Source organism: Myotis yumanensis, unplaced genomic scaffold, assembly GCF_028538775.1.
Source record: "Myotis yumanensis isolate MYYU_CA2020_CCGP unplaced genomic scaffold, mMyoYum1.0.hap1 SCAF_5, whole genome shotgun sequence".
In the NCBI taxonomy this organism is placed as follows: Eukaryota; Metazoa; Chordata; class Mammalia; order Chiroptera; family Vespertilionidae; genus Myotis; species Myotis yumanensis.
The window spans coordinates 56,936,373-56,951,918 of NW_027223756.1; the positions used below are offsets into that span (position 1 = coordinate 56,936,373).

The 15,546-nt window shown below is 38.5% G+C and overlaps 1 protein-coding gene across 2 annotated transcripts in view; it reads left to right on the top strand.

The window, feature by feature from the left end:
• The window catches only part of ARFIP1 (ARF interacting protein 1), an 89,031-nt gene extending 74,386 nt beyond the window's left edge, over positions 1-14,645 (top strand). For both annotated transcript variants that reach the window (XM_070415324.1, XM_070415325.1), the window contains one exon: positions 12,770-14,645. In XM_070415324.1, coding sequence (XP_070271425.1) covers positions 12,770-12,925 — 156 coding nt within the window. In that variant the 3' untranslated portion in view covers positions 12,926-14,645. The remainder of the gene's footprint in view (positions 1-12,769) is intronic.
• The last annotated feature ends 901 nt before the right edge of the window (positions 14,646-15,546 follow it).

Genomic DNA, 15,546 nt, shown 5'->3' on the forward strand with positions numbered 1-15,546 from the left:
CTCCTGCATGCCCCCTACTGGGGATTGAGCCACAACCCAGGCATGTGCCCTTGACTGGAATCAAACCCAGGACCCTTCAGTCTGCAGGCCAACGCTCTATCCACGGAGCCAAACCAGCTAGGGCTCAATATGTTTTTTAAAGTGCTTGTTTTGGACTATTATAATGCCTAATCTTAAAAAATAATGTATAAAGGTATTGTGACAAATTCCCTGCTGACAAGCAACTTACAGTCTAGTGGAGAACATTTAGTAAAATCTGTTATACACAAAATGCTGAGTTAAGCATAAAAAAGAAGAAATACAGAATTTGATGAAGAAAAACATTAGTGTGGGCTGGAAGTCCCTGTTAGTAGGTTAGGTGGCAGTATGATTTAAGCAGTACCATACAAGAAAGAGCATTGGTGGGTAAAGACCAGAAAAAAAAAATTCTTGAAGAAACTCTGATTATATGTTTAAATGATTTGTAAACTTTGTTAAATTTTCTGTTCTCATCTTAAAGCAGGGCATAGTATTACTATTTAAGGGTTCTCTTAAGAAAAAAAAATGGCTTTGTCATAAATTTTAATAAAGCTTTTCTATTTAAGTTTATAAATAGTTGTTAGGTGCATAGGGTCAGAATGTTGTATGTTATACAAGAGATGGGATTCTTAATCTTTTTTTTTTTTTAATATATTTTATTGATTTTTTACAGAGAGAAGGGAGAGAGATAGAGAGCTAGAAACATCGATGAGAGAGAAACATCGATCAGCTGCCTCCTGCACATCTCCCACTGGGGATGTGCCCGCAACCCAGGTACATGCCCTTGACCGGAATCGAACCCGGGACCCTTCAGTCCGCAGGCCGACGCTCTATCCACTGAGCCAAACCGGTTTCGGCGGGATTCTTAATCTTAAAAAGTTAGTTTTCCAAGGAATAATACAGAAAACCATAACTACGAAACCAGCATCTCTGATAAAAATGTATGTATTATAAATTTGAAGGAAAACTATTTTTGAATGTGAAGATGAGTGTGAGTAGACCTTTGGTTTAACTATAAGTCCTTGTTGCCCATTGTCCAAAGACCAGTGAGAACAGGGTCACCTAATTTGATGAAAGGAAATACCCAGTTTCTTGAATACTCTTCTGTACCTAAGTTAATTTTGAACTAGTTGTTCAGATGCTAACTTAAGTGATTTATATTACTTAATATTTCCTCTGGCACCGGTGTTTTACTATAGTGCCAGGGCCTTCTCCATTTAAAGCAATATCATACTGTGCTGTGAATGCCTGCTTGTCTGTTTTTTCCCATTGGATGTAAGCTCCATGGATGCATCTGTAGAGCATTCCCTTACAGTAAATGAATTGATAGACACTGATCTTTGAATAATGTGTATATGGAGGAAGCTCTCTAAAAGTATTATATATATCATCTATATATGTCTAGCCAATCTGTGATCTAGATGCTCAGATACCAGTGTACAGATGACAACACTGAGGTTCAGAGAGGTTAAGTAACTTGCCCAAAGTCTCACAGCCAGACCAAATCTAGATCGGTTTGACTCCACAGCCCTTCTTTTAGTTAAGTGAAATGAAGCTATAATGCTGCTCCATGGAAGGTTCTTAAAATAGCAGAGGAAGAAGATGGGAGATAACAGAAGCCATATTGGTCACCTATACTTGGATCTCCTAGAACAGTGATCGCGAACCTTTTGAGCTCGGCGTGTCAGCATTTTGAAAAACCCTAACTTAACTCTGGTGCCATGTCACATATAGAAATTTTTTGATATTTGCAACCATAGTAAAACAAAGACTTATATTTTTGATATTTATTTTATATATTTAAATGCCATTTAACAAAGAAAAATCAACCAAAAAAATGAGTTCGCGTGTCATAGGTTCACCATCACTGTCCTAGAAAGAAGGGAGGAACGGGAGGGAGCTAACACTGTAGACCATAGAACAGAAAGGCAATAGAAAGTTTTGCTAAGGCAGAAGAAACCTGTGCATTAAGGATTTTACTATACCATTGGATGAAGATTTATAAGACACTACCACAATTGTGTGACCTAGTGTTACTGGAGTTTACAGATTATGTTTCATCAGTTACCTTTTCAAAAGAGGACTGCCCTTCTTTCCCTTGTAGGATGCCTTTTTTAACCTGCTTGTCAGTGATTTGTTGAAACCTGTCCTAGTCAGTCTGAAAAGTAAAATATGTTCTCCCACCTCCACTTGTAGTTCATATTTGTCTTTCTTCCCTCACTCCCTTCCCAGTGCCCACGCCCTTGTTTTTGATAGTGTCTCTTTCTTAGCTGGTAGTTGCTTTGACAGGACAGGCATTTCCAAATCTATTGCAAAGTAATAAAATCACAAACCTAATAAAAAACCAAGACACATATACTTTCCTGCTTGCTATTCTTCTGGTCTCTTACTACTGAAAAAAAGATCAGTGATGGCAGAGAAAGCAAATAATTACATATTTTTAGATAGTTGGGAGTAAAGAGAGGAGTTAATACTTTTATATTAGTGGTTGGAGACATCTTACTAAGGAATGACTTTGTTCCATCTTTCCTCACAGCTATTACCCCAATATTGTTGTACATGTAATATAAACCCCTATTTAATCAAATTATTTGAAGAGCCAATAATTAATTTGAAGAATTATAACAATTATAAATATAACATAACTTTTCATTGGAATTTGCCTCTTTTTCTTAATTCAGCATCTCTGATAAGAATGTATGTATTATAAATTTGATTTGTAAATAAAAGTTCATTTTTATGGTTTTGATGCCTACAAAGTAATACTTCTCTTCAGGTTTTTCAGTCAGTAACTTTGTAAATAGTATTTATCTTCTATTGATACATGCTGTGTGGGCAGGAGAAAGTTTTCAGTGTAATCTACTTGGCATCATCTATCAGTCCTGCTCTTAAATTTCTCTTACCCAGTTTCTATTTTAAACCCCAGCTTGTCTCTGCCTTAGTAGTCAGTGTTGAAGTTTGTTTTGCCCTTTAACAATTAAAGTATTGTATGCTATATTTTAGGTCATTCACCAGATGTTGCTATAGTGGTTTTGCTTATGTCTGATCTGGTTGCTCATTGTTTGGCAGATCTCTATGAAAGTTCTTTGTAATTGAGTTCACAATGATTTAGTGTATTTCTATGTTAGGTTTTGAAAATGTATCAAATTTGTCATCATCCTCTTTCTGCCTGGAATTGTTATTACTATCTTCTTTTGCTCCTATTTGAAATTTCTGCATTTCTGTTGTATTTTATTTATCCTTATAACCACTTTAAATCTTTTCTAACATACATCAACAAATAGTTCATTATAGATTTTTCCTGCTCTATAATTATGAAAGATCATATGGAAGTTTAATATGGCATCTATAATAATAAAAGCATAATATGCTAATTAGACCAGACAGCCAGACGTCCTTCTGGACAAAGCCGCTGCAGCTGCGAGTGCCGAGGGCAGGCAGCCACAGCGGCTGGCAGCAGCAGCAACAGCAGTGTGATGGGGCGGCGCCTGCCCCTGGATCGGCCTGGTCACCTCCTGCAGAGGGAGGCCAGACTGCAACTTAGGCCCGCTCCCTATGGGCCATCAGGACATCCCCTGAGGGCTCCTGGACTGTGAGAGGGGGCAGGACGGGCTAAGAGACTGCCCCCCTCCCATGCACGAATTTTCATGCACCAGGTCTCTAGTTAATCTTTATAATGTTAGAAAGAATTCTCTTTTATTTCTTTCATCTGCTCCAACCCTTGTGTGAGATCCTTGTCCTGAGGATGTTTAAATGCAACTTCAGGGCCAGAGACAAAATTAGGAAGGTTAAAATATGTCTTTTCTACATTTCTACCCTTCTTTTAAGTGTTCTGGCCTATCTTTGTTTGTTTCCAACTTTGTTGAAAAGCTTTCCAAAATGTGTATTGCCTTAGGAATAGAGGCATGTAAGAAGAGGTGGAAGAACACGGGCCAGTCTTGGAACAGACATTCCTGAGTTTCCCAAATGCCAGCCCATCTGCTTCCTAGCTCTCTAACCTTAGGCAAGTTACTTAACCTTCTGAGTCTGCTTTTTTTAACCATCACATGGAGAGAATAAAAGACTGGACAAAATAGATGTAAGGGTAACATATTATCTGTCACATACAAAGTGCCTCACATAAGTTAGTGTCCCCCACCATATCAAACAATAGTCTATCAAAATGCTTGGCTGTTTCTTTGATTCTCTGCTGATCACTTCTCATAATCTTATAGTATTAATATAGAAGTAAATTTTAAAAGTGTAATGACCCTAAAATATTTTCTCAAAGGTTTTGGCTTTTTGGCCCTTCTCCCAAAAGCAGGTTTGACCTTTCCCCCACCTCACTTTAAGCCAGTTCTGTTTGAGAAACAGAATCTTTCTTAGATTGACCTTTATAAGACTAAACAGCCTACTAAAGCAAACCTGATAAATAAGCGAATAACTTAAAATAATACTTTTAAGTCTTACTAAAATACCTTATATATAGTGACAACGGCACAGTCATTACCATGATTGTAAAATTGTTATCCTTAAAATTGTATGGTAACTGCTTCTCTGATATTATTTAATTCTTCCCTTTAATTGGTAATGATTTATATTTGTTTAATAACCAACACATTCTGAGGATCACTTATAGCATATCAATCTGAATTGCATTGAAGACATTATGTGAATATGTGTCATAATGTAAATTAATTCATCAAAGATAGCCAGAAAATATTTTTAATTGATTTCATTTAGAAAGTATGTTCACATTGAAATTTGGTTTATTAGTTTATTTTAATTTCCCTTTATTTTTTATTTAGTAGTGGTTGATTGGATAAAACAGTCAATACCATTCTTATTTAAATTTGTATCTGATTTTGAAGACATACTGCTAAAACGAAAACTTGTACTAGGATAACACATAATCAGTGCTAATAGAAAAATGAGATAAGTAATCTATTTTGGTATAAAATAGCTTCTGAGAGTAAAGTGACAATGAAATTGTATGCTTTCTTTCCATCGTTATCACTGAAAAGCTGCAAAGCCCCAAAGGCTCTCTTATTCCAGGGAGCTGCTCTCAAGTGTATGTATACTTCTAAAGGCTCTATACATCAACCTTCTCACAATTACTGGGGGAATGTTTTTGGAAAAACAGGTATTATATCATTTTGTTGGGAAAACTAGAAGTCAGTCCAAAAAGCACCCTCTTTCCTTGGTTTCCCATGAATTAAGTTTCATTGGGGGCAGGGGGGCATTTTAAACACAGCTAATGCACCCATTTGAGGCTTTGTTAATAAATGCATCCTTGGCTACACAAAGAGGTGTTTCTCCATGTTGGGTTTGTCAGCTACTCTAGGGAGCGGGGAACCTGACTTGTGTTGACATTTGTAGGGTTAGCCAAAGATTGACTGATGCCCTTCCCACTTTCTCTTTGATTGACTTTCTAGACTGTTAGAACAGCTCTCTGGAAATCCAGTAATGAACCAGTCCTGTACTCTACTTTTATTGTCTTCTCTAATTCTAGAACATGGGGATTAAAATTAAAGGCAACATTATTTTGTGACCCAAAGAGCAATAAAGTAATTGGGTAGACTCTGTTTCTGAACATTTAAATTCCACATTAAATGGACAGAGGCTCCTGAATTGCTCTATAATTCCAAGAGCCAAGGATCATCCAAAATCGGAAAACAGGAAAGGCCCAGATAATAGTAGAGCAAGGTCAAAAATTACTTTGTGATGCAGGTAGGCTACTAATGTGAAAGCCTTTAAAAAATACCTCTAAATAGGGAAGAAAGTTAATTAATGGGCTGGTTCATAAACTGATAAACTCTCAGTTGAATTTAATACATCTCTAAAAGAGGAGTTAGTTTCTGTCCTTGAAAATAAATAGGAATAATGTAATGTTTTTCTTTTGAATTTCCAGATATAGGAATGCCTCTATTTAAAAAGCAATTACTTTTCTCAGAAAATGTTAGTAGAAAGGAACCATAAAATTTTTAATTCAGTTTCTTCATTATGCAAGTGAGAAGAGAGTTCACATAGTAAACTTGGGGGAAAATGGGAATGGAGCCCCATTTTCCCAGATCTTTTATTCTCTTTTAGCTATCTTAACTTTCTTCTTCAGCTAACAAGAGTCTCTGCATAGAAAGAAAGGTTTATTTAACTAATGGACAGAGGAAAGTACAAGGTAATAAATGGTTTATTTGTAATAAATTTGCTTTGTTCCTGATTTAGAAAATGTCATTATAGAGAAGGAGATTTTAAGTGTGGTTTGCAAAAATTCAAGATGCATCACATATCAGTTCATGAGCATTGTAACATTGTATTTTAGGGACTGATATGAGTTTTCTTATATTCCCTGAGGTTCATTACTTCAGACACTACAAGAAAAGGTGAATGTCTTGATGGTAAATGGAATTGATTTATGGTAACAGAAAGAATTAGAATCTGGAAAGGGTATAACCTTTAAATTTAGTTTCACTTTTAGATCTGTTAACTCATTTATAGTCTATTTTTGATCCTATATCTGAAATGAGTCATAAAGCTTCATTATTTTCCCGTGTTTTTTTTCCTTTATCTTTGTTTTTTTAATCCTCACCCGAGGATTGATTTTTAGAGACAGAAGAAGGGAAAGAGAGAGAGAGAAAAAAAACATCAATGTGAGAGAGAAACATAGAATATTTGCCTCCCTTACTCACCCCACCAGGGATCCAACCAGCAACCTAGGTATGTGCCCTGATTGGGAATTGAACCTGCAGCCTTTTGGCGCTCAGAATGACACTCGAACCAGCTGAGCCACCCAGTCAGGGTCTTTGTCTTTTTAAAAAATAACATTTGCTAGACATACAAAATAATAAATGTAATGCATATTTAAGTTATAAAACTTAACACTACGGTGTCGGGTGAATTTCCTGCCAAAATATAAGATGGCGCGGGCAATTATTTAGGTTTCCCGCGCAAAATCAGAGTTAGTTTAAAATGCCTATATCTTTTGAAGTATGGGTTCGATTGAAATGAAATTTTCGGTTTCTTGTGTAAAAAATGAAAATTTATTCAATCACAGACATTTTTTTATCTATTCAGTACATAAATAATTCGATATATATAAACTAAATACGAAAAACCCAAAAAATACTACGCAGGTAGGTATCTTTGTGAACGGCAAACAAACAAATATTTGGTAATACGCAGTTACAATAGGTCCGAGTTTACACGTTTCCCGCACTCCACCGCAAATCTATATGAACCGAGTTAAGACGGCTCCCGCGGAATACGCGCAATTCACGCGAGCCGACTTAACTCGTTTCCCGCAATCCAAGTGATAATAAACATCTGCGACCCCACCTTTCAACCCAAGAACTAGAACATTACCAATAATGTTATTATCTTCCTACTAAAGGCCTGGTGCACGAAATTCGTGCACGGCAGGGGAGGGGGGGTCCCCTCAGCCCAGCCTGCACCCTCTGAGATCCAGGACCGCTTGGGGGATGTCTGACTGCTGGTTTAGGCCCTATCAGACATCCCTCTCACAATCCTGGACCACTGGCTCCTAATCGCTCACCTGCCTGCCAGCCTGGTTGCTGCTAACTGCCCCCCATTGCTGGCCAGGTCACCCCCAACTGCCCCTCCCCCCGCCAGCCTGGTCACCCCTTACTGTCCCCCATGCCGGCCTGGTTGCCCCCAAATGCCCCCCTGCCAGCCTAGTTGCCCCTCACTGCTCCCCCTGCCAGCCTAATCACCCCCAACGACCCCCCCTGCCAGCCTGGTCACCCCCAACTGCACCCCCACCCCTGCCAGCCTGGTAGCCCCTAACTTCCCCCCCCTCCACTGGCCTGGTTGCCTCTTACTGCCCCCCTGCCGGCCTGGTCACCCCCAACTGCCCCCCACCCCGCTGGCCTGGTCACCCCCAACTGCCCCCCCTGCTGGCCTGGTTGCCCCCAACTGCCTCCCCTCTGCCAGCCTGGTCACCCCAACGCAGCCTGCTTGTTCAGTCGTTGGGTCATCCCTCACTAACCCCCCTGCCGGCCTGGTCGTAGGCAGCCATCTTGTGAGGGCATGAGGGTTAATTTGCATATTACCTCTTTATTATATAGGATTCCTTCCCTAACCTATTCTCTTACCCCCCTCTTACCTTATATTTTTTTCATTCTACTGTTAAAGGACATTTGTATTGTTCTGTGCCTGCTATGAATATTCCTGACCTTTCCTCATAAGGCATAGTGAGTGTTCAGCTTTCTAAAATAAAGCCAAATTGTTTTCTAATGTGGATGTACCATTTACATTCCACCAGTAATGTACACAGTTCCCTTTGAGCCACAGTCTCTCCAAAGTGAATAAAATGGTATTCTTTTGTGTGTTCTTCATTTTTATTTCCCTCATTATTTATTGACTACATATATTTCTTCCAATATAAAATACCAATTCATGCCTTTGCCCATATTTCTGTTGGGTTATTTGGGGTTGTTTTTTTATTTGTTTTTTAATTGATTTGTAGGAGTTCTTCATGTATTTTTGTACTAATCCTTTTTTGTTTATGTGTTATATATATATATCTTATACCATTTATGACTTGTGATTTTACTCTCTTTACAATAGTTGTTGACAAACAGAAGACCTTAAACTAGTTTAAGTTATCAATCTTTTATTTGTTAGTGCCTTTTGCATCCTATTTAAGAAATCTTTTCAAACCCAAGGTTGTAAGATTTTTCTGAACGTTTTAGATTTTTTTGTTTTTCACAATTCCATATCCACCTGGAGCTGGTTTATTTATATTTTATTTATATCGTGAATTAGGAATATAGTTTTCTCTCCAGGTAGTGAGTGAATAACCAGTTTTCCAAGCACCATTGTTCTCCCCTCCACCCACCCACACACACACAGAGATCTTTCCCCCATTTTATTGTTTATTGTCTTATTCAATTATAAGAATTCCTTATATATTGTAGTATCAGATTCTTTGTCTTATGCATATTTTGCAAATATTGTCTTTCAATATGTGGCTTGCCTTTTTATTTTTATAAATGTCTTTTGAAGAGGAAAATATTTTAATTTTGATGAAGTCCAATTTATTAATGTCTTTCTTTTATAATTTACTAGAGGCCTGGTGCATGAAATTCATACATCGGGGCGGGGGGGGGGGGGTGGTCCCCTCAGCCCAGCCTGCAACAACACAAGCGTTCTGCGCCCAATCTCCCAGAGGCCCTCTGTGGAATGCTTGCCTCATCACCAGGGTGACAATGAAAGTGTTCGCCTCCCCCCCAGCCGCTCCGTGCCCGCTGCCCAGAGGCCCTATGTGGCTAGGGTGGAATGCTTGCCTCGTCGCCGTGGTGACGAGGCAAGCATTCTGCCAGGCCACTCACGCTGCCCGCTGTCAGCGGCCGCCCTCCCCCACCCCCCCCCGGGACTGGGGGACTCCAGCAGGGCTGAGAGGACTGGGTGCTGCCATATTTGTGATGGAGTGATGGCTAATTTGCATATTGCCCTTTTATTAGATAGGATGCTTTGTGTGTACTATTTTAACCCTTTTCGGTCCAACCTCGAGGCTGACTCGACAGACCAGGCACTAGGAGCAGGTCCAACATCAAGCAATAAGAACATTAAAAAGTTCAACATTCAATCCTGTCAATTAATTTGGACCAGACTGTTTGAATTCCAAAAATAACATTGGACCACAAAGGGTTAAAAATCTTTGCCAAACCCAAGATCATTAAGATTTTCTCCTATGTGTTTTTCTAGAAGTTTTATAGGTTTTTAGCTTTTTTGTTGTTGTTAATCCTCACCTGAGGATACTTTTCCATTGATTATTAGAGTAGAAGGAAGTGACGGGAGGGAGGAAGGGGAGACACATACACAGAGAGAAACATCAATGTGAGAGAGACACATTGATTAGTTGCCTCCTGCACACGTCTGGCCTGGACTGGGGATTGGTCTGCAATCAAGGTACAGTGCCCTTGACTGAAATTGAACCCAGGACCCTACAGTCCATGAGCCAATGCCCTAGCCACTGAGCAAGACCAGCTAGGGCTGGGTTTTAGCTTTGACATTTAGGCCTTGAATCCATTTCAATTTAAATTCTGGAGATGTAGTGAGGTGTAAAGGTCAAGGTTCACTTTTCATGACTCAGTCCTTGGATCTCTTTTTGTGTATACACTCTCTTGATGAGCTTATCTAGTCACATGGGTTTGCATATCATCTGTATATTGAAGTACTATATTGACTTCCAATTCACATTTCCATCCTGGACTGCTATCCTGAATTCATTCAGTTTCAAAAATACAGCTACCTAGTCAGCATTTCCCTGGGTGTTCCCTGGAAGGCATCTGAAACTGAGCTCTTCATATCCACCTTTCCCTCCTCCACATCTGGCCTTTTTTTTGTTGTGTTGAGGTGAACTGATCGATTTCTATCTTTGAAAAGGAAAGAACTCATATTTTTTCTTTCATACTCACAACACTTCTCACACACTTGGGACACCACATGAGTGGGCTTTTTCCCACACTGACTGATTCTTGACGCCAGCTGGGTGTCCTACAATTCAATTCAGTTCTGACACTGTGGATCCCACCACCATCACCACCTTCAGACACCAATTGAAAGTCCAGGTTTTCACTTGTTTTTCTGATGGACTGGCTATAAATCAAGGGTTCTCACAACCTCTCCTCGGATTCAATCACTTGCTAGAGTGGCTCACAGAACTCAGGAAGAGTTTTCCTACTAGATTCCCAGTTTATTACAAATATTAAAGGCTACAGATGAACAGCCAGATGAAGAGATACTAGTACATAAGGCGGGGTTTGGGAAGAGCCTGAGCACAGAGCTGCTGTCCGAAGCGCGTGGAGGGCGTGCTGCCCTCCTGGCACATGGGCGCGTTCATCAGCCCAGAAGCTCTCCAAACCCCGTACTTTAGGGGGTTTTGTGGGGCTTTATTACATAGGTCTGATTGATTAAGGCATTGTCCATTGGTAATTAGTTCAGCCTGTAGCCCCTCTCACCACACCCCACTTTATGATAATGAGATTTTTGGAAAGTCCCTAGAGAACCACAGGATGAGGTTTGGTTGCCACCAATCTCATTATCATAAAGTGGAGTATGGTTGAAAGGGCTCATTATGAACAACAACAAAAAAATACTCCTTTTAGCTCTGGAATTGTTTCAGATGTACACCAAGAGACCAAGTATTATAACAAAAGATGTTCCCATCCTCTTATCCTTTAGGAAATTACAAAGGTTTTAGGAGCTATGTTCCCAGAGTGACGATGAAGATCAATTATATTTTCCTTATTATAAACCACAGTATTACAATCTTCTTACAAATTCCAAATCAGTGGGTTCTAAATAAGTGAAATTTTGTTTCACTAAGAAAAGTCAGTGTTGATTAAAGATTTGACTGTCAAATAAGTAACCTTGGATTTCACTGAAATTGAATGAGTACTATTCTGTGTCAGACAGTGTGCTGGGTAGTATCCCATTTCATTTAACCCTTACAACAGCACAGCAGATTACGTTGGTAATGGCATCCCTGATAAACAGATAAAGGCCTTGGCCAATGAGATTAGAAGTAACCTGTGCCTGTGTCACAAAGACACTAGAAAGTGGTACAACTAAGATTGGCACACACACTCCTCTCCTATGGGCTTTCACCCCCGAGCAGGGCAAGCACTTGCTTCTCAGGCCTCATTTTCTAACCAAGCTTTCTCATGGCCAAGCTTACTTTTATTTGTTAAAAAAAAAAAAAACACTAACTAAATTTGGAGATCAAATGGCCTTTACTATGTAGTTCATGAACTGAGCAGCATCCCATCTAGCAATCAGGAGGCCATTCAAGTGGATTGTACAAAATGGAAGGATTTTGTAGACAGAGTTTAGAACTAATAGATTAAGAGTAGATTATTTCCGGCAGGGACACTTACCTTTAGGGAAAGGCAGGGGTCTTATCAGGCAGAACACCTCACTGGTGTGGATCAGGAAATTCCTGGCTGGTTGGTTTAAAATTCCATCCTGGGAGAGGCTGAAACTGCAGGTAGGTTAGGTTTTGCATCTAGCCTAAGTGACAGCCATCTTGGGCCTGCGGTTTTTCTTTTTAATACATTGTAGAACAGTCCCCAGGGGTGTGGATTTTGAGAGGAGTGATTCTCTGGGGCCATTGTAATAGTCCACTGTAATAGGATACTTCACTCATCTCCTAAATTGCCATCCAGAAACCTGCTTTTCCTGTGATTGTCCTGTTTCCTTAGTAAGTGTCTCTACGTTGAGGTTCACCATCCTTTGATGTCTATACTTGGTATAGAGTGTATGTCATTAGTAATTTGTATGTAATTTTTCCTGTTTAGTATTTGATTTTGAATATCCTTAGCTTGAGAGGGTATTTAATGATATTTTTTAATTAATGCCCTCTACAATGTTTGAAAATGGCTAACAGAGTACAGGCATGCCTTGGAGATAATGCAGGTTCAGTTACACACCACTGCAATAAAGCAGGTCATAATCTTTTTGCTGGTGGAGGGTCTTGCTTTCAGTTTGTAAAATACGCAACATCTGTAAAGTTCAGTAAAGCTGCCCATAATAAAACAAGGTATGCCTGTACATATTTAGCTTCTTAAACTGATCTGTCCCCTGTAGGGAAATTAAAAGTCATCAAAGGCTCAGACCCTGCAAGACAGTGTACAGTAGGTATATGTGAACTACTTTGCATTATTAAAACAGCTTTTCCTGAGGAGAGAGAGATGTGAGACAGTTCGTTGTCATTGGTGTTAATGCGTGGTCTTGTACTCTGCCCTGTTCACAGGTGAAAGTATTGCACAACCAGCTGGTCCTTTTCCACAATGCCATCGCCGCCTACTTTGCTGGGAACCAGAAGCAGCTTGAACAGACCCTTAAACAGTTCCACATCAAGTTGAAAACGCCTGGAGTGGATGCCCCATCTTGGCTTGAAGAACAGTAAAATCACTCCTGGAAACAAAAACAAACAAAAAAAGGAAAGTCACATGGTTCTATTTCTAAACAAACCTAATAAGAGTGAAGCACAGTTGGGAGAAGAGAAACGGGGGTGACAACCATTGTAGAGATTCTCACACAAACAGCTTTAATTTTTCCCTTTTTCATACTTTAACAATTGAACTGTTAAATTTGATGGGAAGGTGGGTGGTTTTAACGAAAACATAATTTCTGTAATCTGAACACAATAATTTTTCTTTTTGAGATGTCCTTTTGTATTGTAAGGGTTGATGGCTATTTCTGTAGTTTGAAAACATCTAATATAGATTTGCACTGACCGGATCAAAATTCAAGGATTTTGGTCCTGGGAATGAGGGCCAGTTGTAACTTTTCCAAAGGGAGGTTTACATGATTTGTATCAGCATCAGATATTTTATATATGAATATATAAAACATCTTTAAGAGATTCATTTTCATGTATTGTCTTAAAGAAAGAAGAGACTATTTTGCAGAGTAAGATTATTTGGTGTTCCTACAGCATCCACGATAGGCTGGCAGCCGCTGTAATGACTGACTGATTAGCTTGTGGAGTTTTGGCAAATACCTTTTTAAAAATGAATCTGTACCATTGTACTTTTGTTTAGACTTTTTTTTTTTTAAGATGCAGGAATCACACTAATTTCTATGAGGCTTTTGAGCTTATGAATATGCATCATCCAAAGTCAGAGGGTGGTTATGTTAGCAGTCTTTTGATTCATGATGAAACCTGCTTCAGAAAAAAAATTTTTTTGACAGGTGGACTTGGGAATAGAAATTCTTGATGGTTTCTAGAGTAGAAATATGTGCTCAGAAAGCTAGTTTTTGGGTAAAATCTATTTTAACAGAAGTGAATTCCTAGACAGCTTTCATTGACTTCCATATGTAACAATACCGGTTAAGCCTTAAATCACAGATATGTGCCTTCTCAGATACAGTAATTCTCATTCAACCAATGTACAGAACCCATAAGGAAATCCCTTTCAGATAATGTTTGACCTGTCTGTTCCTTCCTTGGAAAGGAGCATTGTGTATACATGTTGGGTTTCTTTGTACGCATTAAACCACATTTAGGGTTTAAGGTGAAATCAACTTTTGAATACACTATTTGGTTTTTCTTCATTCCTTTTATGGAATGGGGAGACAGGAGTTTTTTCATGAGTAATGGAAAGGCAGTATGGGCAGAGTGGTGGTAAGAACAAGGAGGACTGGAAAGGCCAGCACTAATTTAGTTGCTCAGCACAGTTGGTTTTGTGTTCATGTGGTTGGCCTGTCCACTGTGTGGTTCAATCAGTAATGTAATCCTTTTTCAGTATAAGTTTTCTTGATTTTTGTCATAGACATAAATTAATATTTTGAGAGGTATTCCTTCACCAGTTTTTTTGTGTTGAAATGAAGTACTTAAAATTACTGTTATATATGAACTTGTGGACTGTAAGATTTGTTATATATGTTCAAATGCCTTTTAGCTGGCTTTTTAAATAATATGCCTGTTTTCAGTGCTTAATACAATGTAATGTGATTGTAAATCATAAACCTATTTTAAATCATTCCCTCCTGTATATTTGTACTCCTGAGAGCCTTATTTTATTCTTCCAGCAGAATTACTACTTGTGATAGTTCATTTACATTCCCCAGAATGTGCCTCTGGTGTGAATTTTGTATTCTTATTAAAAGTGTTTGCTGCAGTACCTTGTTTCTCTGGCTCTTCATCATTTAAAATAAGAAGCACCTTTTGGAAACTCTGAGGACATAGGACATATTATTAGGTGTTTCTGTAATTGTTTTATCTCAGTAAGTTATTTTTTTCCCCTCAATTGAAATCTCTTTAGGGAGAACACCCACTTTTACCACATTTTAATAACAATTACAGTAGCTAAGGAATTAAGTAGTTTTATGGGTTGATGATTTTTCAGAATAAACTAAAGATATTAGTGATTCAGAGACATGGGTACATGTGCAAAAGAAATAAGTAAATTAACATAGCCACTTTGTTAAGTAATTCGTATTCATTGTAGAAAAAAATAGAAATTAATTTAAAAAAATTAAAGATAAAATAAATCACTTGCCAAAATAAATCACTTGCCAAGTTAGTAAGTATTGCATGAAACTACCTAACTCTCCTGAAGTTAGATGTTTTAGTTAACAATTATAAAGTTAATTTGAATATGCATACATTCATCTTTGTACTCTTACCTGGTTATTCCCTTGGTTGGATGCTTAGAAGTAAAAATGAGCTTTCAAAATATATACAAACTTTTAAGACTATATTATATATTGCCCGTTGGCTTTCAAGAAAGATTTTGCCAATTTACACCTCCAAGAGCATAAACATGTCCCTGGTTAGCATATTTTTAAAGCCAGTATGCATAAAAGGGCATAATGCTTGTAATCAGCAGAACAGCACTTTATAAATGTTTTAAGTAGAAAGGGAAAAGCAGCCAGGAAGATAAGACTGAACAGTCAGGATTTGGGAAATTGTGGGGTATGGGACAGAGAAATAGCTGACTTTTCTCTTATTAAAGTAGACATTATTCAGGAAAAAATTGCACTTGAAGAGACAACACAACAATAGCTGTCCAATGTTAATGA